This window comes from Garra rufa, chromosome 15, assembly GCF_049309525.1.
Source record: "Garra rufa chromosome 15, GarRuf1.0, whole genome shotgun sequence".
In the NCBI taxonomy this organism is placed as follows: Eukaryota; Metazoa; Chordata; class Actinopteri; order Cypriniformes; family Cyprinidae; genus Garra; species Garra rufa.
In genome coordinates this window covers 28,098,114-28,122,666 of record NC_133375.1, presented here as the reverse complement: position 1 = coordinate 28,122,666, position 24,553 = coordinate 28,098,114, and the positions used below count along the sequence as shown (strand labels likewise).

At 35.6% G+C, this 24,553-nt stretch overlaps 1 protein-coding gene across 1 annotated transcript; it reads right to left on the bottom strand.

Moving 5' to 3' along the window:
* Positions 1–283: 283 nt before the first annotated feature.
* myo1f (myosin IF) lies at positions 284–24,553 on the bottom strand. The gene is made up of 28 exons (XM_073818887.1): positions 24,443–24,553; positions 18,620–18,751; positions 15,984–16,073; positions 15,769–15,863; positions 14,618–14,705; positions 14,444–14,533; positions 14,223–14,354; positions 13,075–13,209; positions 12,823–12,955; positions 12,540–12,736; positions 12,377–12,457; positions 11,069–11,155; positions 10,886–10,972; positions 9,920–10,087; positions 8,728–8,813; positions 8,419–8,500; positions 8,220–8,326; positions 8,039–8,137; positions 7,516–7,660; positions 7,260–7,374; positions 5,606–5,775; positions 5,119–5,264; positions 3,647–3,793; positions 3,415–3,563; positions 3,259–3,318; positions 1,446–1,671; positions 958–1,130; positions 284–876 (listed from the first exon to the last, which is right to left on the bottom strand). Exons 1-28 carry the CDS (start codon positions 24,443–24,445, stop codon positions 800–802), a joined length of 3,300 nt encoding a protein of 1,099 aa, XP_073674988.1. The 5' UTR covers positions 24,446–24,553; the 3' UTR covers positions 284–799.

Sequence of the window (24,553 nt, the reverse complement as noted above, 5' to 3'; positions counted from 1 at the left end):
CCTGTGAAGAACACGTTTTTCTGTCACTCACCTTTCTGTCAAAGACACCTTCACCTCTATTCTACTGCAAATCCAATTCCAAACATCACATATAATGCATGCACCACAGACATTAGATGAGGGGGAAAGAAAACACACGTTTCCATAGTAAAGTTATTTAGGCTTGGCTTCAGTTTTCTGGAACTAGTTTACTGGCCAAGACATTTGAAGTTTTCACTGCCTCACTCATTCATAATCTAGAATCATTATTTTATAATAAAGTACAGCATTGAATTCGAAAATCTGAAAACAAAGCTCTCTTTAATACTGTTAGTATCTGACATCAATTTATACTTTTATGATTGAAGATTTTACACAGAAAAGAAGAGAAAAAAGGGTAAAGAAAATTTTGATCCACAGAAAACATTTTCTTATTTTTTACAGGACATTTCATGAAATCAGACAAGAAAAATTAAGGAAAACGCTGTGATTGTTGTTCTTCCCTTTGAAAAAAGAAACAGTTCTCACAAATCTTTCTCAAAAACTGCACAACAGCACAGTCAAGTGGTCAATTGTGGACAGTGCAGAGTCTTTGTAAACAGTGTGTGCTCTCTCTTAGTCTGAAAACTGTACCAGCAAATCTGTCTATTTAAAAAAATAATTACAAAATTCAGCAAAAATACTACAAAATGGTGACAAGATCTCGTCACTGGCTTGAGTGTAAATTCCCAGAGCCTAAGAGATTCCATGATCTAGTGGAGGTTAGAGGTCAAAAGTCAGGGTGCAGGTTCATCAGCGTGGCCCCGTCGACATGCAGAGGTCAGATCTTCTCCACATAGTTTCCAGGAAAGAGACCCTCCTTCCCATGAATCCGCCCTCGCCACCATCCCGATGGATCTGCAGGAAACCCAAGGGCGCAATTAAAAACAATTCAACAGCCTTCATCAAATTCACACCATTCTTATTTCCAGGTCTCACCTTCATTGATAAGTTCTATGATGTCGTTGACATCAAAGCTAATTTCATCCACATCTTGGCCAAAATACTGGTAAAGTGCTCTGCAGCGAGGGCCCTGTGGACGGGGCTGAGGTTTGGGGCGGCTAGAGGGGGCTGGTGGAGGCCGTTGGCTGATGCTCCTTTTCCGCTGCATTCTAGAAAGTTTTAGACTGGTTAGTATTTACAAAAACTGCATTTGAGAAGTATTGTTAGGTGCATGTCTATCTGTGGCATTTGTGGCTAAAAAGTATATAAAATTGTATTTTTCTTAGAAAATGACAAATCGTTTTGCTAGATAAGACCCTTATTCTTTGGCTGGGATCGTGTAGAGCCCTATGAAGCTGCACTGGAACTGCAATTTGGACCTTGAACAATTGAGGTCCACAATATGGAGAAAAACCTACATTTCTTTCGACTGAAGAAAGAAAGACATAAACATCTTGGATCTTGGTCTATCTGTGTTCTCTTACCCTGACATGCCCTGATCAGGCACGCTGAGGAAGTCAAGGTTTGTGGACTGATTCTGGGCCGGCCGGGAGCCTCTTTGATTCTTCTGCGATCCCAGTTTAGGGAGAGCGCTGCTGGGTGGAGGGTTCCTCACTGGCATGGAGTACGTCGCTTCCTTCTGCTGCTGCGAGTGATGTTGCTGTTGAGCACCAGTCCGGGCAAACTGTGCAGCCCCGTTCTGATGGCCCCCTGATTAAAATCATACCATTTGGAGGGTTTCAATTTCAATAAATATATCCACATCTACAGCAGTCACAGCTCAGAATTTTAACTTCTCTTTCAGAAAGAAAATCTAATGATAATTTACACATACCTATGTTATCCAAGATGTTCATATCTTTCTTTCTTCAGTTGTGAAGAAATTAAGGTTTTTGAGGAAAACATACCATTTTCTCCATATACTGGACTTCAATGGGGATCAGCGGGTTGCAGCTCCAAATTGTAGTTTCAATGTAGCTTCAAAGGGCTCTACACAATCCCAGCCAAGAAAAACGGGCCTTATCTAGCAAAACGATCGGTTATTTTCTTAAAAAAATAAACAATGTATACTTCTTAACCACAAATGCTCATCTTGCACTAGAGTTACTAATGGCATAACTTTTTTTTAGTAACAAGTAATCAAATTAATTACTGTTTCCCCTGTTAAAGCGCCGTTACCATTACTGACACTAAAGGACGTGAGCGGATGGCAGAATTGAAAATTTGACGTTAGAGTTTACATTAAAGATGAGTTTAGACGAGAAAAAATGGAGCTCGCAAAACATTATCACTATCATTATTACTTTATCAGAGAATATTTGTTTTCGACGTGACTTGCTCCATTTAAACGTAGACATTTCAAGCTTTCTATACATATATTTCTCATGTCTGTGAGGCACATATTCGCGGCGAATCAGGTTGTTTTATTTATGTGTGTGTGAGGAGGTGTGATGGAGGAAGAGATGGCAGAGAGCACACCCTGTTTATTTTATTTATTTTACAAAAGCACATTGTTTTGTTGTTATTATAGCTATATACATAAAAGTAGACCCTTTCCAGTTTCAAGATTGACTGAGTATTTTTAGTTCTTTTCACGGTCATCAAGAATAAATGAGACAGACTGCACCAGTGTGACAACAGTGTTGGCATGGGATGTTTTTCATGTCCGCGGGTTAAAGCGACCCTAATAACGAGATATTTATCCCCTGGAACGTGTCTCTCATATTGTCCCACAGCAACATTAAAATAGTATAGATTAGTGTACAATGTTTCATTCATTTACTATATTTAATATTGGGGGCATCCAAGTTATTTGACATACAGTATATGAATTTTTTTCAAAAAGTAACAAGTTATTTTTCCTGGTAATTAGTTACGTTTAAAACAATGTAACTCATCTACTATTTACGGGAAGTAACTATAAATATTTACTTTTTTAAGTAACGTGCCCAGCTAGTGCAAGACAAGCATTTGTGGTTAGAAAGTATATAAATTTGTATTTTTCTTAAAAAATGTTGATTGTTTTACTAGATAAGACCCTTTTTCCTCTGGGATCATGTAGAGTCCTTTGAAGCTGCAATGAAACTGCAAATCAGACCTTCAACCCGTTGGCCACCATTGAAGTCCACTATATGGAGAAAAATCCCGGACTGTTTTTCTCAAAAACCTTAATTTCTTTTTGACTGAAGAAAGAAAGACATGAACATCTTGGATGACATGGAGATGAGTAAATCAAGTCATTTTAATTCTGGAAGACTTTTTAATTCTTTAAATGACATAAATTAGGAATTTATTTACCTCTGTGCCGTGGCTGGTTTCTTCCTCCGTGACTCTGTGGCATGCCTTTCCTGGTTGGTTCTGGAGAAAACCAAAAGTACATGCAGTGAAGCTCAATGAACAGTTTTTGTGCCTCTGTTGACACTCTTCATCTATCTATTTATTTGTCTCACGTACTGGATGTCTTTGGTAGCCCATCTCCTATAGCGATAGTGAGGGTCTTTCCTCCAGGTTTGATGAGGGCTTCATCAGTCTGTCCCCTCTGGAAAACCACCACACGTGTGCCGCCTCCTCCCCAGCCCTCCTTCTTCACTCGGAACTCCAGCCTGGACAAAACATTAGTATCAGTTTATGTTCTGCACTGGAACGAGACTAATGCTAAAAATGAGAGATGGAGAGTTATCAACACCTGTCGCTGAAGGACAGTGAGAGTTTGCTTCGAGTTTGCTCCTCATAACGCTTGCAAAGCAGACTGAGGAACTCAGTCTTAAAAGTGGACTCCAGCAGACTGTCATACTCATTCTCATGAAGGATGAAGAAGTCATCTTGCCTTGTGCTGAAGGGAAATGAAGACAAAAACGTTGATATTTCCTGAAGAAAATAGGTCAGAGTTTCTCAAGCCTTTTTTTTTTTTTTAAACCAATACTTTCATTCAAGTATTCATTAAATTGGACAAGGGAGACAGTAAAAAAAATACTGTTTTGTGTTTCAAAAGAATGCTGTTCTTTTGAACTTTATATTCATTTTTCTATTTATTTTGAATATTCTATTTATAAATCCTAAAAAAAAGTATCATGGTTTCCACAAGAACATTAAGCAGCACAACTGTTTTCAACATTGTCAAATATTAGAAATCAGCACAAAATCAGCAGAATATATGACACTAAAGTAATGGCTGTTAAAATACAGTTGAAAATACTTGCCACCACAGGATGAAATTACATTTTAGAATATATTAAAATAGACAACAGTTCTTTTATATTGTAATAATATTTCACAATGTTACTTTTTTTTTACTGTATTTATTTTTATTTTATTTTTTAACATTTTTTTTAGAGATACCATTTAGTATTAGCATTTTTAAGTTAAGTATAAAAGACATTAACAGCTCTGGGTGTGATTATGAAGAAACCATATCAAGGAAGACCTAACAGTAAATTCATATATCAATGAAATCCAACAAATTACGTTTTCTCATCAGCCAGGTAAACCTCAAACAGCTCAAATGGTGCTGGACAACTAATACACTGAAGAAGAAGAAAGATTATGAGCAATTAAGGACAGAAGAGAAGAGGAGATGAGAGAGAGCATGACTGATGAAATATCAAAGCACAGACAATGTTGTTATTGACTAATGTGTAATTGGTTTACGCATTATCTTCATTAATCATCATCAAAAAGAGTAGATGATCACCATCCCTCTCGCTCTTCGTCAAAAGCACTTTCATTCTCTCTCAGACTTGACATATAAGGCAGAAAAAATGAACTTGAGCTGCCATAAATATGAACTCATTTCCTGTTTGCTAATTTCCTTTTTTGCACTTTGCAAATAGTTTGACCCCGCAGAACTTCCGTATAAGCTCTTTTGCTGTAGCAGCAGTGGTGGTCTGGCAGCTTGTTTGTGTCACGCAGCAATAAATCTGCATGTAAGCACTATTGTGTATGAAGCAGACACAGGATAAATGAACAGCTTTATCGCATTTGCTCAGGCCCACAATCTGGTTGATTGTAGCTTAATGTGTAATGCCACAATATTCTGAGAACAAGAATCCACCCTTTTGTTTGCGGTCACAATCGTACTTGTGTTTCTTAAACAAATATATATGGATTCAAGTGGCACCAGCATATAGTTTATACAGGCAGAATGAGGCAGCAACTTACCTCAAAGAGATCGAACGGACACTTCCAATTTCAAGCTTTCTTTTCAGAACTTCCTTTATCTGGCCTTTCTCTGGTCCTTTCTTTATCTTTTCCCGTCCGATTACGTAGATGGATTTCGGTGTCAGTATTAGATCCCTCTTTATAGACTAAAGAAAACAGCAAGAAATGTTTACATCTTATGTATGCCCTTATTTAACCTATTTGAAATAAATGCTGTTCTTTTAAGCTTTCTATTTACACAATAATCCTGAAAAATTCATTACTGTTTCCACAAAAATGTATTGTATTAAATGTATTGTTCATTGTTCATTTTAAGTTAGTTAATACGTTAACTAATGTTAACAAATGACACCTTATTGTAAAGTGTTACCAAGAAATGTTTTCTGAACACCAAATTGGAGACTTATTTCAGAAACGTTAATTAAAAAAAAAAAAAAAATTTTACCAACCCCAAACTTTTAAACCGTTTTGCTTATTAGTTTCTCACCTTGAACCTACGGTCAAACTTGTTGACCGAATCTGCAAAGTCAACTCGCTCTCTCTTGGCCATGAACTGCCGGAGTTCAGGCTTCTCTTCCATCCCCAGGTAATCGCCAACAAAGTTCCTGTTTATACTATTCCTACGTCGCTCTTTAAAGTTATACAGTATATCAGAAGCTGAAAATTAGACAGTGAGAGAGATAGAGTAAGTGTGCTACCTCATATATAAAAGTTGCTAGTACAGTGTAAACCATATGCATGGAAGCCCATTTCCGCCACTGAATACAACATAAAAAAGCATGATATAAACTCACAATTCTGACTTTTTTTCTCAGAATATAAAAAATAAATGCAATTGTGAGCACTTATATATTTATATCTTGCAATATTTACTTTACAATTTAGTTTATATCACACAATTCTGAGAAAAGTCAAAATTGCAAGTTTGTATCAGGCAACTCTGAGAAAAAAAGTCAGAATTGCCAGTTTGTATCAAGCTTATATCAAGCTTAGGAAAAAATCAGAACTGCCAGTTTAAATCATGCAATTCTGAAAAAAAGAGTCAGATTTAAGAGTTTGTATCAAGCTTATATCAAGCTTATATCATGCAATACAGAGGAGTCAATTGCGATTTTGTATCAAGCAATTCTGAGAGAAAAAGTCAGAATTGCAAGTTTGTATAATGCAATTCTGAGAAAAGTCAGAAATGCAAGTTTATTTCATGCAATTCTAAGAAAAAAGTAAAAATTGTGAGTTTATATCATGCAATTCTGAAAAAAATTGTCAAAATTGCATTTTTGTATAATGCAATTCTAAGAAAAAAAGTCAAAATTGTGAGTTTATATCATGCAATTCTGAGAAAAAAAAGTCAGAATTGCGAGTTTATATCATGCAATTCTGATAAAAGTCAAAGTTGCAAGTTTATATCAAACAATTCTGAAAAAAAAGTAAAAATTGCAAGTTCATATCTCACAGTTCTGAGAGAAAAAGTTAGAATCGCAACTTTATCACACATTTCTGAGAAAAAGTTAAAATCGCGAGATTGTATCACACAATTCCAAGAGAAAAAGTCTAAACTGCGAGTTTATATCACAATTCTGAGAGAAAATGTAGTAATTGCGAGTTTATATCTTGAAATTTTGAGAGAAAACGTCAGAATTGCAAGTTTATATCACACATTTTTGAGAAAAGTCAGATTTTCACGTTTGTATCACGCATTTCTAAGAGAAAAAGTCAGAATTGCAAGTTTGTGTGAAAAAAAAGTCAGAATTGTGAGATAAAAATTTGCAATTACCATTTTTTTTTTGGTTCACTAGTGGAAATGGGCTTTCATACTAATAGGCGATGTAAACATTACAAAACAGAAATTAGGATTATAAATAAGTGTATTTAATACTAAATTACCTAAAAGTATAAACTAAAATAGTTTAATATAATAAAATAGATTATTGCACCCAATATTTGTATATGCAGTGTATTTTTATGCTTATTAGAGGATCCTGCCATTAGCTCAGCAAAATGCTAACAGCAAAGTATTTTTTAAATTAATGGAAACATTGTTTGTGTGGCACATCAGTCACTTATGAAGTTCTCTGACTCTCTGCTGTAGACATGTTAGGATCTATGTAGGAAGTCTTCAGGTTTTTTTAACTTGAACTCACCCTCCTCTCGCATCTGTTCATATTTCCTCCTAGCGATGTATTTTCTCCATGCCTTCTGAATGGTTCTGGCAAACGTATCAAACTTCCTCTCTCGCATCTCCTCCAGCAAAAATAGCTGCAGTTACAAGAAATGCGAGTTGAAACAAGAAAGGGAAAGTCCAGATTTGATCAATAGTTTATTTATGCCCTTCTTTTTAAGGATCCAAGGCCTTATTTATTAATTTTGAGACTTTTTTTTCAGATTTCTAAGCCTCACCGACTCAGGATTCTTGACGAAGACTTTGGTGCGACCCATTTGGTACTGATCTGTGTCCATGTTTACAGAACGCAAGAGGTGCAAGACGCCCTGCTGTTCTGCACCACGCCAATGCGGCCACGTCTCTGCTGTAAGAATGGCGTACCTAGCAAAACACAAGTGCGTTTTAGTTACCCGAGACACGGGCACTGAGATTAACACACTTGGGAAATCACCACTAAAATTAGCACTCCTGAGAGGTCAAGATTAACACACCAACAATATTTCCACTGAGATTAACACCAGAGACTAATTTATTCACACTTCCTCACCTGAGGTTAATTTAATAACTGGAAAACCCCAGAGCTGATTCAAGTATTAGACTGCAATGCTACTATAATATCCATATCCACCTTATTTTACCTTAAGAATGGGCGTGGCCAATTGTAAATAAACAGGCTTCCTTCCACATTGAAGAATAAGGTGGATAAAACACAGCAACAAAGATACTTGTTAATGACATATTTTTGGGATTTACTCTTACCTTTGTAAAAACTTCTGGAAGATTCTACGATAAGCAAAGCCGGCACGTCGTACCCTAATATTTTCCCTCAAACCAAGATATTCCACCTGATGTTTCGCTCTGGGAACATAAACCATGTTGTAGTTAATTTACACCACCTCTGTGAACTGTCTAGAGTCTTATTTGAATGAGCACACCTCACCTGCTCTCCTCCCAGTCTTTGGGCCTCTTGGTCTCGTTGGGTTTGATGCAGCGGATGTAGTGCGGTGTGCACTTCATCAGTGTGCTAACTAACTCATTGGCCTGCCTCTGTGGACCAGACAGTCAATGAGTGACTCCAGATAAAGGAAATGTGACAGATCCTCAGAGGAGTAAGAGTTTATTAAGGACATTGGTCTTACTTTGATCTTCGAGCTAGCAGTGGTAGGTCTACCTTTCTTATCCGTGTTGAGGTTTTCTGGGAAGAGGCTTCGCATGAAATCGCTGCAGTGCCAGAGAAATAAATATTTTGGGATGTTTGGAACATGTTATGGAAAAAGGGATACGTTTGCTAGTGTTTGCTAATTTGCCAGTGCGTTTTTTAGGAGTAGAAAAGCAGTTAATCTTATTTCAGGGAAAATTGATTATCTACTCTATACCAAACCTTAAACACGGACTAAATATGGACAATGCTTATGATGATAAGAGAGAAAGAGAGAATTAGTACTTACTATTGGCTGCTTTGCATCAGTTCTATGAGGTCAGGGAAAAGCACGTCTCTGTTTCGCTCACAGAAACCACTGATATCATACGACACCTGAACCAAAGAAGTAGGTAATAAGAAGAGTGCTACTGCATACAGTTGAGGTCAAAAGTTAACATACACCTTGAAGAATCTGCAAAATGTTAATTGTTTTTACCAAAATAAGAGGAATCATACAAAATGCATGTTATTTTTTATTTAGTACTGACCTGAATAAGAAATGTCGCTTTTTTTTGCTTTGTTTTGTTTAGTGATAGTTGTTCATGAGTGCCTCGTTTGTCCTGAACAGTTAAACTGTCCACTGTTCTTCTGAAAAACTGTCAGGTCCCACAAATTCTTTGGATTTTCAGCGTATTTGTTTATTTAAACTCTTTCCAACAATGACTGTGTGATTTGAGATCCATCTTTTCACACTGAGTACAACTGAGGGACTCTCATATGCAACTATTACAGAAGGTTCAAACACTCACTGATGCTTCAGAAGGAAACACAATTCATTAAGATTAGGGTACATTTAACTTTGTCTTCTGGGAAACGTAAATATCTTCTGTAGATTCTGAAGGGCAGTACTAAATGAAAAAAATATGATATTTAGGCAAAGTAGGAAAAATGCAAACGTCTATTCAAAAGTTTTCACCCCTGGCTCTTAATGCATTGCGTTTCCTCTTCTTAGTGACACTTTGAACATTCTGTAATAGTTGCATATGAGTCCCTCAGTTGTCCTCAGTGTAAAAAGGTGGATCTCAGAATCATACAGTCATTGTTGGAAATGGTTCAACTACACAAAAATGTTGAAAAACCACCTAAAGGATTTTTCTGAAGAATAGCAGGCAGTAAGAACATGAACAACTGTTACTAAACAAAAAAAAAAAACAGCTGTGGATCATTCAGGTAACAACACAGCATTAAGAATCAAGTGTATTTAAACTTTTGAACAGGGTAATTTTTATAAATTAAACTATTAATTTCTCTTGTCGACTATATGTAAACGTTTTTTATGTGAAAGATCTTATTCAGGTCAGTACTAAATAAAAAATAACATGCATTTTGTATGATTCCTCTTATTTTGGTAGAAAAATTGTATGTAAACATTTGACCTCAACTGTATACACTACTGTTCAAAAGATGGTAAGCACTATGCGTCAAAATTAGTAACACACCTTGCCAGCGTAGTGGTGAATGACGAAACCAGAGTTCCAGTTGTTGAAGTGATCGTGTGTCCCCACCGCAGCCTGAAGCTTCTGAAGCAAAGTCATATCAGCACCGTCTCCTTTGGCATGCATGGTAGCACACACATCATCCAGCACACTCATGATGCCGGGTGGATTCTGGGATTGAGGGATAATAGGGTTACAGCTTACAAAAAAAAATGATTAATTTCTTTTTAATAGACCAATTTGGAGTAGACTTCACAGTTAAGTCAATTGCAGCTGCGCACGTATTGTGGTGGCAGAAAAACACTGGTAACAAGTGGAGGGAAATGGGTAAAATTCATGGAATAAGAGAAAAAAAAGTGTTGTGCCGTTGGATGTAAGAATCAGAATGCAAATCCATTTTATAGAATACTGTCATCAAAGACGTCATTTGAAGCTAAACGCAGATGTTTAGATGGACAGACTAATGGATGAAACCTGCTGAGATTACTATACTTTCAAAGCATTGATTTGATTTTAACAATAGGTCTATATAATATTCACACAGGCAGTTCATAGGGGACATATTATATTAGCCATACAGTTACAGCATTAAATACTATTTGAAACTATACAATTTTACATAACATTCGCCTAACATTTGTCTTTTTTTATATATCCTAGTTATCCTAGTTCAGACATTATAACTCGATTTAACTCAACAATAGCAAGTTTGTCAATTCTGAGGAAAAAAAGCCAGAAGTGTAGGCTATAAACCCATGATTCTGAGCTGAGGAGAAAAAAGAGACTGACAAGTTGATTTTTCTTATCAGAATTGTGAGATATAATATTGGAATTGCTAAATTTTGAAATATAAACAAAAAATTTTATTCCATGACTTATACGCAGATATGCTCCATCTACAAAAACTGTCATCACTATTTGCAAACACCAAATTGGTCTATAATGTATAATGTCTCTCTACACGCTTACCAGTTTATTTTCTATTAAGTCACACACAATTTTGTTGTTAAAGTATTCTATGGGTGTCCATTTGATGCCCTCCTGTACATACTCTTCCTGTGGGATGTAAAGAACAATAAGTCTGTCAGATTGAGACTTTACACACATCAAGACATGAAAAGTACAGTATACTGAAAGACTTATTTGTTGTACCTGTTCTGCTTTCAGTGTCAGCTCAATAAAGATCTGCTGCAACTTTTCATTCACAAAGTTGATGCAGAACTGCTCAAAACCATTTCTCTAGAGGAAACAAATAGATAATTGTTATTAATAATAGAACTGAAATCCAACTAACTTCACAGAATGTTACTTAAGAACCTTGAAACTTGAAAATGATCATAAAATCTATGTCTACCGTTCAAATGTTTGCATTTATTTGTTCACTAAAAGAGTAAAAAGATTGTGAAATATTATTACAATTTTAAAACAACATTAAAATAATCTATTTTACTATATTTTAAATTAATAACATGCTAATTTGGTGCTTAATTTTGATACTTTTTTTGAGTCCAAAGTCTCCTCTGCTCACTAAGCCTGCATTTATTTGATCAAAAGTACAGCAAAAACAGTAAATTTCCTAAATATTTTTACTATTTAAAATAACTGTTTTCTATTTTAATACATTTAAAAATGTAATTTATTCCTGTGATTTAAAAGCTGAATTTTTAGCATCATTACTCCAGTCACATTATCCTTCAGAAATTATTCTAATATTCTGATTTGCTGCTCAAAAACATTTATTTTTCATGTTTCTTTAATGAACAGAAAGTTCAGAAGAACAGCATGTATCATTTGATCAATTTAAAGCATCCTTGCTAAATAAAAGTATTAATTTCTTTAATTTCTTTCCCAAACAAAAAAAGAAAAAGAAAATTACACTGACTCCAAGCTTTTGAATAGTGTAGTGTATACTACTTCTTGAACAGCAGATCGGCATATTAGAATGATTTGCGAAGAATAATGTAACACTGAATACTGGAGTAATCTTCCTAAAATGTAGCTTTGATCACAGGAATAAATTACATTTTAAAATATATTCAAATAGAAAACAGTTATTTTAAATAGTAAAAACATTTCACAATAATACCGCTTTCGCTGTATTTTGGACCAAATAAAAGCAGGCCTGGTGAGCAGAAGAGACTTCTTTAAAAAACATTCAATCTTACTGTCCAAAAACTTTTGACTGGTAATGTATAAAGTTCAAAAGAGCAGCATTTAATTGAAATAGAAATCGTTTGTAACATCAAACATGTATTTACTGTACTTACTGTACTGTCCTTTCTTTCTTTTTTTAATAGTACTCTTACTAACAAAACTGACCCCAAACTTTTGAATAGCAATGTATATTTAGAGTCAATTAAAATTACAATAAACCTTGTTGGCTGATTATTGATTAGAAGGTTAAAACTCCCTCATTATAATATGCAATAACAATCAATAAAAAAAGGAAAGGATATTCACCTGGAAAATCTCAAATCCATAAATATCCAGAACACCAACACTAAGCTCCTCAATGGGTTTCTGCATGGCTTTATTTATTGCCTGTTTAGACAGAGAAAGGCAAAAAATGACCTCTTTTCCCTTCAACCAACGGTTATTGGGTGTTCATACACCGTTCACTAACCTCAACCAGGTAGTCAAACAGACGGGCGTAGAGTGCTTTGGCAAGAGCATCACGTGTGTAGCATGCTTGTTCTCTGTTCAGAGTCACATCGATGGTTTCAGATTTACCACCCCATTTGGAGTCCATTTTCCTGCTGGTGAGTTTCTCCTGTAGACGGTTTTGGTCGATGCCCAGCAGATATGCAGGGAACGCCAATACTGGGTTGAAAGCAGGGTGAAAGATGTCAATGCAAAGTCTAACAAAACAAAAAATAATAGGCAAATTTCATCTACATATTACTTACAGTCCACACTCTCCACCTGCGCGTAGTTTCCCGCCTCAATGAAACTGACAGCGCCCAGATGTAAGATGCCAGCTACAATCTGCAGGGCCTGCCTCTGAAACATCTCCGGTATGCCGATCACCTGCATGGCTTCCTGTAGACATCAGAAATAAGAGTTAACAAAGGTCTTAGTGGTGAAAACTGAACTGTTCTCAAAGTGTTTGAGAGAAAATCCACATAATCTGGCATGATAATACTGATGACAATATGTACCATTGTTTCTTGGAAGTCCTTGCTGTCATTAGTTCCATCCACCTTGTATGTTCCAGACTGGTTCAGGTAGTAGTAGTAATCTGGAGTCATAATTCCTAATTCTTCCCTCTGCTGAGGTGTGCAACCATCTATTAGCTAAAAACAAAAGAGAGAGAGGTGGGTAATTCAATAGCTGTTCATGCGGCCCATTAGTATTATCTGAAAATTTTGTACAGTATATAAACACACACACACTAAGTCAAAGGTTTTTGAACAGTAAGAATTTTTTTAAGAAAGTCTCTTCTGCATTTATTTGATCCAAAGTCCAACAAAAACAGTAAAATTGTGAAATATTTTTACTATTTAAAATAAATGTTTTCTGTTTAAATGTATTTTAAAATGTAATTTATTCCTGTGATCAAAGCTACATTTTCAGCATCATTACTCCAGTCTTTAGTGTCACATGATCCTTCAGAAATCATTCTAATACGCTGATTTGCTGTTCAAGAAACATTATTAAATTAATATTATTATTATCAATACTTAAAACAGTTGAATATTTTTTTTTGAATTATTTCATAATAGAAAGATCCAAAGTTCAGCATTTATGTGAAACAAAAAGCTTTTGTAACATTACACACTATACCATTTAAAAGCTTGGAGTCAGTATATATAGGAAAGAAATTATAGAAATTAATACTTTTATTTATCAAGGATGCTTTAAATTGATCAAAAGTGATGATAAAGACATTTACGTTACAAAAGATTTTACAAAAGATAATAAATGTTTTCTAATCAGAATATTAGAATGATTTCCGAAGGATCATGTGACTGGTGTAATGGTGCCAAAAATTCATCTTTGAAATCACAGGAATAAATAATATTTTAAAAGAAACTCAAATAGCAAGCAGTTATTTAAAATTGTAAAAGATATTTCAAAATTGTACTGTTTTTGCTGTACTTTGGATCAAATAAATGCAGGCTTGGTGAGTAGAAGAGTCTTCTTTAAAAAAAGAAAAACATTAAAAATCTTACCGTTCAAAAACTTTTGACTGGTAGTGTTTTTCTGTTTGTTTGTTTTTTTTAGATCTGTGACTTATTTTTTAAAAATGTAGCTTTAAGTCACTGTCTAAACAAAAAATGTTCCTATAATCAGAAAACTTTCCTACCTGGTAGAAGATGTGAAAGTTCCTTTCATTTTCATTCTGGCTCACGACTCTTGATTTTTCCAGCAGGAAGTTGGAGATCTTCCCTCCGTCTGGCTCTCCTCCTCGACTAAACTGGATCTCAAAGTATTTGCCCTGTCAATCGAGTTAGTGTTACTCACAGTACTGGAACACAGTTGTAAATGAATAAGACTGAGCTGCATATGTGTGAGAGTGAAACGCACAAAGCGACTTGAATTGTTGTTGCGGACCGTCTTCGCATTGCCAAAGGCTTCCAGCAGAGGGTTTGACTGCAGGATAATTTCCTTCACATGCTAAACAACAAAAAACAACACAGCGCATGTTTAATACCTGCCATTTGCTTCTAAAAAGTGAAAGGTAATTTAAACAGCCACTACCTGTACTTTAGCTCCTCCTCCTGATACTTTAGAGATGTAGCCCATAATGTATTTAGCAGCAACTGTTTTTCCTGCTCCACTTTCTCCACTAAACACAAACATACAGAAGAGAAGTACATAACTGCCTGATTATGTTAAGTTTCCCTGATTCAACATGAATTATTAGTACTGTTTAAATTCACATTCACATTCAAACACACAAGTATGCTTTCAAAAGGTGACGTCACTGTCACAGGAAGTTGTGGGTAGCAGCTTTTAAAACCCTTTTAATTCTTTGCCAAAATGAAATTCTACCACTCGTAAGAATAAAATGGCATGTCTACATATGGCTATTCTCATCCTCATTGGCCGAGACCCAAAAAATGGAAGTAGGAAGACCTCAGGACACATCTTGTGACACTAAGATGCCCCTATTTGGTCAATCAGATACATACTTCAGTGCTTGTAATTTCCTGGTTGTATAATTTCTGTAATTATAAAAATGGCTTTAATGAACAAACTAAATTAATTCAACTAGTAATTTTTAGCTGTTAAATTTCGCTTGGTTACATCTAAACCTCGCTTGATTTGTTCTAGTTCATTAGATGTGATGGTTTAGGCATTTTGGAAGCCACCTAATGAGTAACTTTTGTACAAACTTGTGTTCAGCAAGGCAGCCTTTGGTTTCAGAAAGCTATTAAGAAGCAACATTTGCAAGCTCTTCTCCACTGCCTGTGTAAATCAGGAAGGAAACTATACTAAGAATGGTGACCACTGCTACAAAGACATTTGCGGGTGTGACAAACAAGGGAAGGAACTGCCAACAGTGAGAACGGGAGCGAAGAGAATAAAAACTGATATCAGCGAATGACACTGATATTGAAAATGGCTGAGATGGCATGAAAAGCTGTGGACTTTCGTCTTGAGTTGTTAGACAGCGAAAGGTCACAGACTGCTTTCTCAAAACTGGAAATGCATACTAAAAAAAAAATTCTTTAAATGTTAAACCAGAAGCCAGTCATGTGGATTCCCTGATATTTTTTCTCCAGCGGTTTGATCTAGAGGTGTGGCCTGGATGTGAAAGTGGGCTTGGGTTTAAATGTGGCAAGTCACAGGAAGAACATCAAATCCGTGTTGAAACAGGCGGCATGTATCATGCGAGCACCACAAACCTAATAATGACACATTGATTTTCGCTGTCAATCATCATGTTCCTGTACATGTTGTCTGTCAGAGCGTAAATGTGTGGTGGGTTCTCATACTGGGCCTAAAGAAAAAAAGAGATGGCTGTGTAAACGGACTTCATATGATAAATGCATGACATATGTGCTAAATGACTGATGTGATGTAATGTAATGACAGTAAGTGTTTGTTGTATTTGACCTACAGCTCCCTGGTAGAGCTCAATCTCACGGTCAGTGAAGTACGGCATCTGTTTGAAGGGATTTACTGATATCAAGACAGGCCCTATATAGGTCTTCAAAATCACAGTTAAGGACATATAACAATCCAGTAAAATTCACATAAAATGTAATTAATTCCTGTTATGAATGAAAGCTGAAATTTCAGTAGACATTACTCCAGTCTTCAGTGTCACTGAATCATTCTAGAAACATCAAGAAACATTAATCATTATTAAAGGTGAATATCATTTAAGTGCTGTAATAGGGTCCCCAGTGCATCTACCAACCCAGATAATGCAAACAGGACAACCTAGTTTGTTTTGGTAAGCATTTTTCTGCAAGCATGTGAAAAAATTAGTGGGTCAGATTTGGTGATGTGATAAGGGGATCTTATTATAGTATTACTGCCTAATCTGCATGTTTCCATTCACGGTGTTGCCATTTTGTTTTCACAAGCGACAATGGTGTACCAGTTCTAACACCATGCTAAAAGTTAAAGCAAAGCATGCTAACTCTTCTGTCTTTGGCTGCACAGACGAACACAGAACACTAAGAGTGCCTCAGAAGAGACAAGAGAGCAGTGGATTTATTGATTTATTTACTGTATATTACACTGCTGCCACACAGATTTAATAAAAAATATCTTCACAAGAAACTTTCACAGACATAACAGACTGTTTTTGTAACATAAACTTGTGTGTATTTGACAGTTAAAGAGCAATAAGACATGAAAGAGAACTTAGTTTAGTACTCCCATGCTGTGCGACAGCCGCTTTGTGCACGCTAAGAAAACCCTACAGTTGAGGTCAAAAGTTTACATCCCCCTTTCAGAATCTGTGAAATGTTAATTATTGTACCCAAATAAGAGGGATCATACAAAATGCATGTTAATGTTTAAATAGTACTGACCTGAATAAGATATTTCACATGAAGCAAGTTTTCATATAGTCCACAAGAGAAAATAATAGTTGAATTTATAAAAATGACCCTGTGCAAAAGTTTACATCACCTTGATTCTTAATACTGTGTTGTTACCTGAATGATTCAGAGCTGTTTTTTTGTTTAGTGATAGTTGATCATGAGTCCCTTGTTTGTCCTGAACAGTTAAACCGCCCGCTGTTCTTCAGAAAAGACCTTCAGGTCCCACAAACTCTTTGGTTTTCCGTTTCCATTTTTGTGTATTTGAACTCTTTACAATTTTGATTTTGAGACCTATCTTTTCACATTGAGAAAAACTTTTGCAACTATTACAGAAGGTTCAAACACTCACTGATGCTTCAGAAGGAACAACAATGCATTAAGGGAGTGAAAACCTTTGAACAGAATGGAGATGAGTACATTTTTCCTATTTTGCCTAAATATCTTTTTTTTTCATTTAGTACTGCCCTTCAGAGGCTGCAGAATATACATTTACCCTGATCTTTAAATTCAATGTATTGTTTTTCCTTCTGGAGCATCAGTGATTTGTTTAAACCTTCTGTAGCCGTTGCATATGAGTCCCTCAGTTGTCCTCAGTGTGAAAAAATGGATCTCAAAATCATACAGTCATTGTTGGAAAGAGTTCAAAAACACAAAAATGCTGGAAAACCAAAGAATTTGTGGGACCTGAAGGATTTTTCTAAAGAACAGCAGACAGTTGAACTGTTCAGGACAAACAAGGGCTCATAAACAACTGTCACTAAACAAAAAAAAAAAAAAGCTCTGAATCATTCAGGTAACAACACAGTATTAAGAACCAAGGGGATGTAAACTTTTGAACAGTGTCATTTTTATAAATTCAACTATTTTATTTTGGGGACTTTCTCTAAATGTCGTTTATGTGAAATATCTTATTCAGGTCAGTACTAAATAAACAATAATATGCATTTTGTATGATCTTATTTTGGTAAAATAATTAACATTTTGCAGATTCTGAAAGAGGGATGTAAACTTTTGACCTTAACTGTATATCAGAAGTTTAAACTAATATGTTTTAAAATGCCTGATTTTAAACAGACGTTTTTTAGCAATCTGATGTACGAGGTGTAAATTCACAATTCTATTCTGGAAAAGGGGGCAGGGGGCAGTAGCTCATTTGCATTTAAAGCGACAAGCATGAAAACAGCATGTTTCTGCTTCCACTCAAAACAGGCATTTTCAAAATGATCTGTGGGGTATTTTGAGATAAAACTTCACAGACACATTCTGGGGACACCTGAGACTTATATTACATATTGTAAAAAGGGGCACAATAGGTCTCCTTTAATGTGGAAAACTGTTTTTTCTTTTGAAAAAGTGATTTTTAAGATTCTTTGCTAAATAGAAAGTTGAAAATTATTTGACATGGAAATCTAGAAAAAGAAATATATTTACCATATATTTATCTTACTTAGATACCCTGCTTGTTTTCATGTTACAACAAAAGAGCAACTGCTGAGCGTCATGTAAAATCAGGAAGTGAGTGTGTGCTAATTGTCGAGATCTCACGTAAACAAAAGAGGAAGACAAAACTTCTGATCTAAGTCTTAAAAACAGCAACAGCAACAGCAACAGCAACAACACAAATGGTGCTAGCTGATCAGCTGAGAGAAGTGTGCTGGTCCACCCTCGAGTGATCTGATCACTTTGACATCAAGGATACAAAGATGTAGTCATCCATGTATCTCTTTTTGAGATTTTCCACGATGGCATCTTCAGTGATCTTAGAGAGAAGCACCATGTCATCAACACCGCTCTGCTTGACATTCTGGCTCTGCCAGTGATACTTACTGCCCTGATGGACAGAGGATAGAAAGACAGAGAGAACAGAGTCACAACATGCATTCATAGGAATTTTACAACAAAGATTTGAGTTTATGGACTTCATGAAATTGAGCAATTCTACAAGAAATAGTTTATAAGCCAGATAAGCTTATATGACACCTTAAAGGTTCACTTTCAGAACAAAAATTTACAGATAATGTACTCACTCCCTTGTCATCCAAGATGTTCATGTCTTTCTTTCTTCAGTCATAAGGAAATTATGTTTTTTGAGGAAAACATTTCAGGATTTCTCTCCATATAATTGACTTAAATGGCGCCCCCGAGTTTGAACTTCCAAAATGCAGTTTAAATGGCTCTAAACGATCCCAGCCAAGGAGAGAAGGGTCTTATCTAGCAAAACGATTGGTTATTTTCTAAAAAAAGTCCATTATATGGAGAGAAATCTTGAAATGTTTTCCTCAAAAAACATAATTTCTTTACGACTGTAGAAAGAAAGACATGAACATCTTGGATGACAAGGGGGTGAGTACATTATCTGTAAATTTTTGTTCTGAAAGTGAACTACTCCTTTAATGTTGAGATCAGTTGACAAAGAAGTGTAAATCTAATATGTAATGACATCCACAACCCATTATAGTTACATAAACACACTGAAAATATAGGGCTGGATTTTATGCATCATGGAATTAACTAAATTGTTAAAAGTGGACTGACTTTTGACGAGGCCTTTTGATTTCAATGAATCCCTGGGAAAAATTGCGTTATTGGCATTCAATGACTGTAAACCCAACAGGAAACAATTGCGGCTTTTTTTTTTAAAAAGGAAATTTTTCTGATTACATAGGCAGTCTGTCACACGTTTACTTCTAAATATACTCAATTCACACATTGCACTGACATATAAGCAAGTGAAAGACGCTGTCTTTGGAAAACTTACAGTCATGGTCCAAAGAGAGACTTACGGCATCCAGTTCCTCTTTCAACCTTCCCTGTTACTGAAGTATTTACCACTATTTCTAACCACTGGTGATTGCAGATAGAGAAGGAGAGAAGCTAAAAGCTGAACCGAGATGCACATCTATGTACACATGAATGTAGGCTACTTGTTTTAAAGGGAAACATGATCTTCACAAAGTCAAACACATATTTCTAAAAATGGTGCAAATAAAAGTATGTGTTAAACTTCAGATTTAAAAATAGTTCGGAATTACATAGTTAAGTACTTTACAAGATGACTTTTGAAGTACAACATGTAGAGGGCTTTTCTCCTACATAAGTCAATATAAAGTACAATAGAAGGTGTATGCAAATCTCACAACATTACAAATACAAGTTTGCACATCTAGATTAAGACTCAAGTGAATTAGGCTAAATGTAGGTTCTCTAATCACCATACATTGAAACTGGTCCAATAACTAGGTGATTGAACTAAGGTGGTTGTCTGTGGGTATTAGGACAGGAAACCACAGATAGTTTCCAAGCAACCGGCAGCAGATGTAAGGAAGTTATAGACCAGCTGTGTGACTGTGTCACATTCTGATAGCACATACTGCAGACAATTAAAGACTGTGGCTTACTTATGAAAATTATCTAACACCTAACACACCTATACTGCTGTCTGCTCATATTTACATATGTGACCCTGGACCACAAAACCAGTCATAAGGTTAAATTTTACAAAAGATGTATACATCATATGAAAGCTCAATAAATAAGCTTTCTGTTGATATATGGTTTGTTAGGATAGGACACTATTTGGCCGAGATACATCTATTTGAAAATCTGGAATCTGAGGGTGCAAAAAAATCTAAATATTGAGAAAATCACCTTTAAAGTTCTCCAAATTAAGTTCTTAACAATGTATATTACTAATCAAAAATTACATTTTGATATATTTATAGTAGTAATTTTACAAAAAATCTTCATGGAACATGATCTTTACTTAATTTCCTAATGATTTTTGGCATAAAAGAAAAATCTATAATTTTGACCCATACAATGTATTTTTGGCTATTGCTACAAATATACTCCAGCGACTTAAGACTGGTTTTGTGGTCCAGGGTCACATATATGAGATACACAATTCAACAATTTTACTTTTTACACAGAAAGCCTGAAGAAGTTAAACCAAACATGCTAGAGTTTCACAGTGCTGAAATATCTAAGCTTCAATATTAACTTTTGCATTTAAATTTGAGGTAAACCAGATGTTTTTCTACATAAGCTCCTTAAGGCTTCTTTTCGTTTGATGCGTTGTAAGATTAGGAAACTGTGAACCCTTTGCTTGGTTTGTGGTCTGAATTCCTAGCCTTCGTTTCAACCACAGCTTAAACATCACACATGGAGGGTGGTCACGATACCTGTCTGAGCTACAGCAGACATATAGAATACAAACTAATTAACTGTTGTTTGATGGGCACAGGATTTTCTGAAGATTTCTGAATCATTCAGAAATTAAAGATATTGAAATAGCTGAAATGCTCTGATGAAATAAAGGAAGAGGAAATGATAAGCACTTTATCACCTGACGAGCAAGACAGACATGAATGAATCAGCCGTAATGATTCACTGACGTCAGTGCTGACGTTAAGGTCTAATATGATAGAAAGCCTAGATGGAACCTGATTACAAATAAGCTACTTCCCTATTAAAAAAGTGGGTCAAAATGAGTATTATACTCGCAGCATTTGTAAAACAGTAGGTGAAAGGTATTCTGAAGGAGACTTTCTGAAATGGACAATGAATGTAGTATGTTCGGATTATATTGATACTTACACATTTATACTTTGTACAGTAGTACATACTTTTTGGGGGTCACGAGGTAAACAAGCACGAAATACCTACTCAGAGAGTATGCAATTTTGAAAAAAGTTGAGCACTTTGGCAAAGCTTTTTGTTGCTTGATAGTCCAAGTCTGTGTGTCGTACTTTCTTTGGAACACAAAATGAGATTTTGAAAAATGTCTCAGTGGTTTGTTTTTGTCCATATAATGAAAGCCAGTGGAGTTTTAAAGTTGTTTCGGAGATTACTGACTTTCATTTCAAAGTCAAAAAGAGTTGAAACATTATTTCAAATACCTGTTTTGTAGGGATGTAATGATGCATCCTGAGCCAGCTGAAAATCGATTCAAATCGGTTGAGATGTAAAATGAATCATGTTGGAACTGGGGGGTAGGAGTTTATATAAAAGTATCTCTGAGGGGAACCGACTGTTTTTAGAATAGTTTAGATGGTATTTTTTTTCCAATTTGACTCTGTAAAATTAAATATTTAAGTAGTTTTAAAAGTGCAGGGCTGTTTTGTTTACAGCAGCAACCAAAGAAACGCTTTATCGCTGCTGCTCCATAAGCGCCACCTGCTGTCAGCCCTGTTTATACTAGTGTGTTTTCATTTTAAAGCAGTGTTTTAAAAAGAAAATGATCCTTGTCTACACTGGTGTTTTCAATGCATTTCAGAAACGATCTCCATCCATACTACACAATCCAAAACTCTAGTCACATGACCATTCATAATAAGCATGATGTTATTGTTTACACAGTCATCAAAGATATGCAGAGAGAATGCGGACAGCCACCATAGATATATATACATGGGCAATCACACCATCATTTTCAAAAGTTTCCTTTTTGGTCCATTTACACTGAGGCTATTGCTATGATTACAGCTGTTGTTTAAAACACTCCAGCGTTTTCGACCCTTGACAATTAAGACTTGAAAAAAATGAAGGCCAAAACAAAGACTTTTAAAAAATGATCATTAAGGGTCATTTAAGGAAAGGGTCATTTAAGGAAAGTGACAGTTAAATTGCAAAGTTAAAGAAAGAAATTACAGTATTTTTAAACCCCAAGGAATAACAGTCACTTCTGGTTACTTCTCTTAAATTATGTCACTGAATGGTCATGTGACATGTGTTTTCGGTTGTATAGTGTACACAGAGATCGTTTCTGAAACGCAGCAAAAACATCAGTGTAGATGAGAATCATTTTAATTTTAAAACACTGTTTTAAAACAAAAACACACTAGTGTACAGAGGGCCTGAAATGCAACCCCAAAGTTTTCAAACTACAACGAGGTCTGCAGCGTTTTGGAAAACCGGAGTAGCGTAAACGTCCAAAAGTTAAACATTTTACAACTAAAACGTACTAGTGTAAACGTAGTTAATTTGAGTTTTAATTCAGCCTGTCTGCTTTTTTTGTTTTGTTCAGATGTTTTATCCAGTATAATTTTGTTTTTTTCTTTAAATTTCGAAATTACACAAACTAAAGCATTGTTTGGATCATGATTAAAATACAGTGGTTGCCTCTAATTTTGAATGAAAAGAGCACAGATAAAGCCTTAGTTTGTTTATATTAAAATATTTCTTTTACTTGTGACTTGTTTAAATTTAGGGTTTGTTTTAACATTTCAATTTAGTTTTGTTATTTGACATTTTTCAATTTTACAAAAAAAATTGTACCTTGAAATCAGTATTGTGAATGCCATCGCATCATGAGTTGAGTGAATCATTACATCCCTACTATTTTGGAATGACATCACAAATGTTCCCCTTTGCTACTGGAACTAGATACAACTATAACTAGCCATATGAAAGTAATAGTGGAAAATGCTTGACCAGTGGAAAACGCCTACTGATCTGCACATTCCAAAAATGGCTAGTGTAAATCATTGTGAGTCATTAGGTAATGAAAGATTTTTACATAGCTGATGATGTGAAGTTGTGAAATGAACAGATAAAACTTAGTTTTTGTCCATATAATGGAAGTCAAAGGGGTTTGAGGTGGTTGTGGACCTCACCGATTATGATCTTATGGTCAAAAACAGTTAGAACTTTCTTTAAATACCTTCTTTTGCGTTTCACTGAAGAAAGAAACCATACAGGTTTGGAAGAACATTAAAGTGAACAAACACAATGTGTTCCCAACCTGTATGACTTTCTTTCTTCAGTGCAACACAAAAGAAGTTAGATGTAAGAAAGAAAGTTGTAATTGTTTTTGACCATATAGTCAAACCCCTTTCAATTATATGGACAAAAACTAATTTCCATCTGTTCATAGGCCAGATGAGCTGGCTCTTCTTAGTACAGGCTGAGAAAGACACAAGCTTCAGAGAAGTGGTGAGGAAGTACCAACAGAACCACAAGTCCCCTCTGACATACTTCCCCACTCCCCCTACTTCTGGGTTCTGTTGCGAAAAATCCTCTGTAAACCTCTTGCCACATAAAGTTAAAAAACGCTCACTTCCTACAGAAGCACCACCCCAGCCTCAAACTGCTCTCAGTTACCTAGCTGCCTGGCCGTGAATAGCACCTTACCAAAGGAAACATGAACATTTCCCCGGTTTGACAGCATCAGGCTTTGATGGAGTGCATTCAGCAAACAAACAGACAGAAGTAACAGTCACAGACAATTGTGGTAAATTAAACCAAGACTAATGACAGAGGCCAATCAGTTTCCATTTAAGGAGTTGTTTGAGTTCACTGCACATCCTATATGAGCCCCTTTTGACTTACAGTTGTGTATTGAGTATAATAAGGAACATATAACCATATACTGGAATAAAATGACTTGATGTTAATAAACAAGGGGTCTTTTAGCAGCAACAAGTAGGTGTATAGTTTACAGTCAGATAAGGTGTGACTCAAAATGAGTCATAAAAGTTCAAATAACTTAAGCATTTAGTTGCAAAAATAATGAGCACTTTACCATTATGCTGGTGCTGTTGGTTTCTCCTCGTTTGTGGTTCTTCCTTTAAGCGTGACAGTCCAAATGTTTCTCAGCACCCTGCCATGACCAGCAGACTGAATAGCAAAAGAG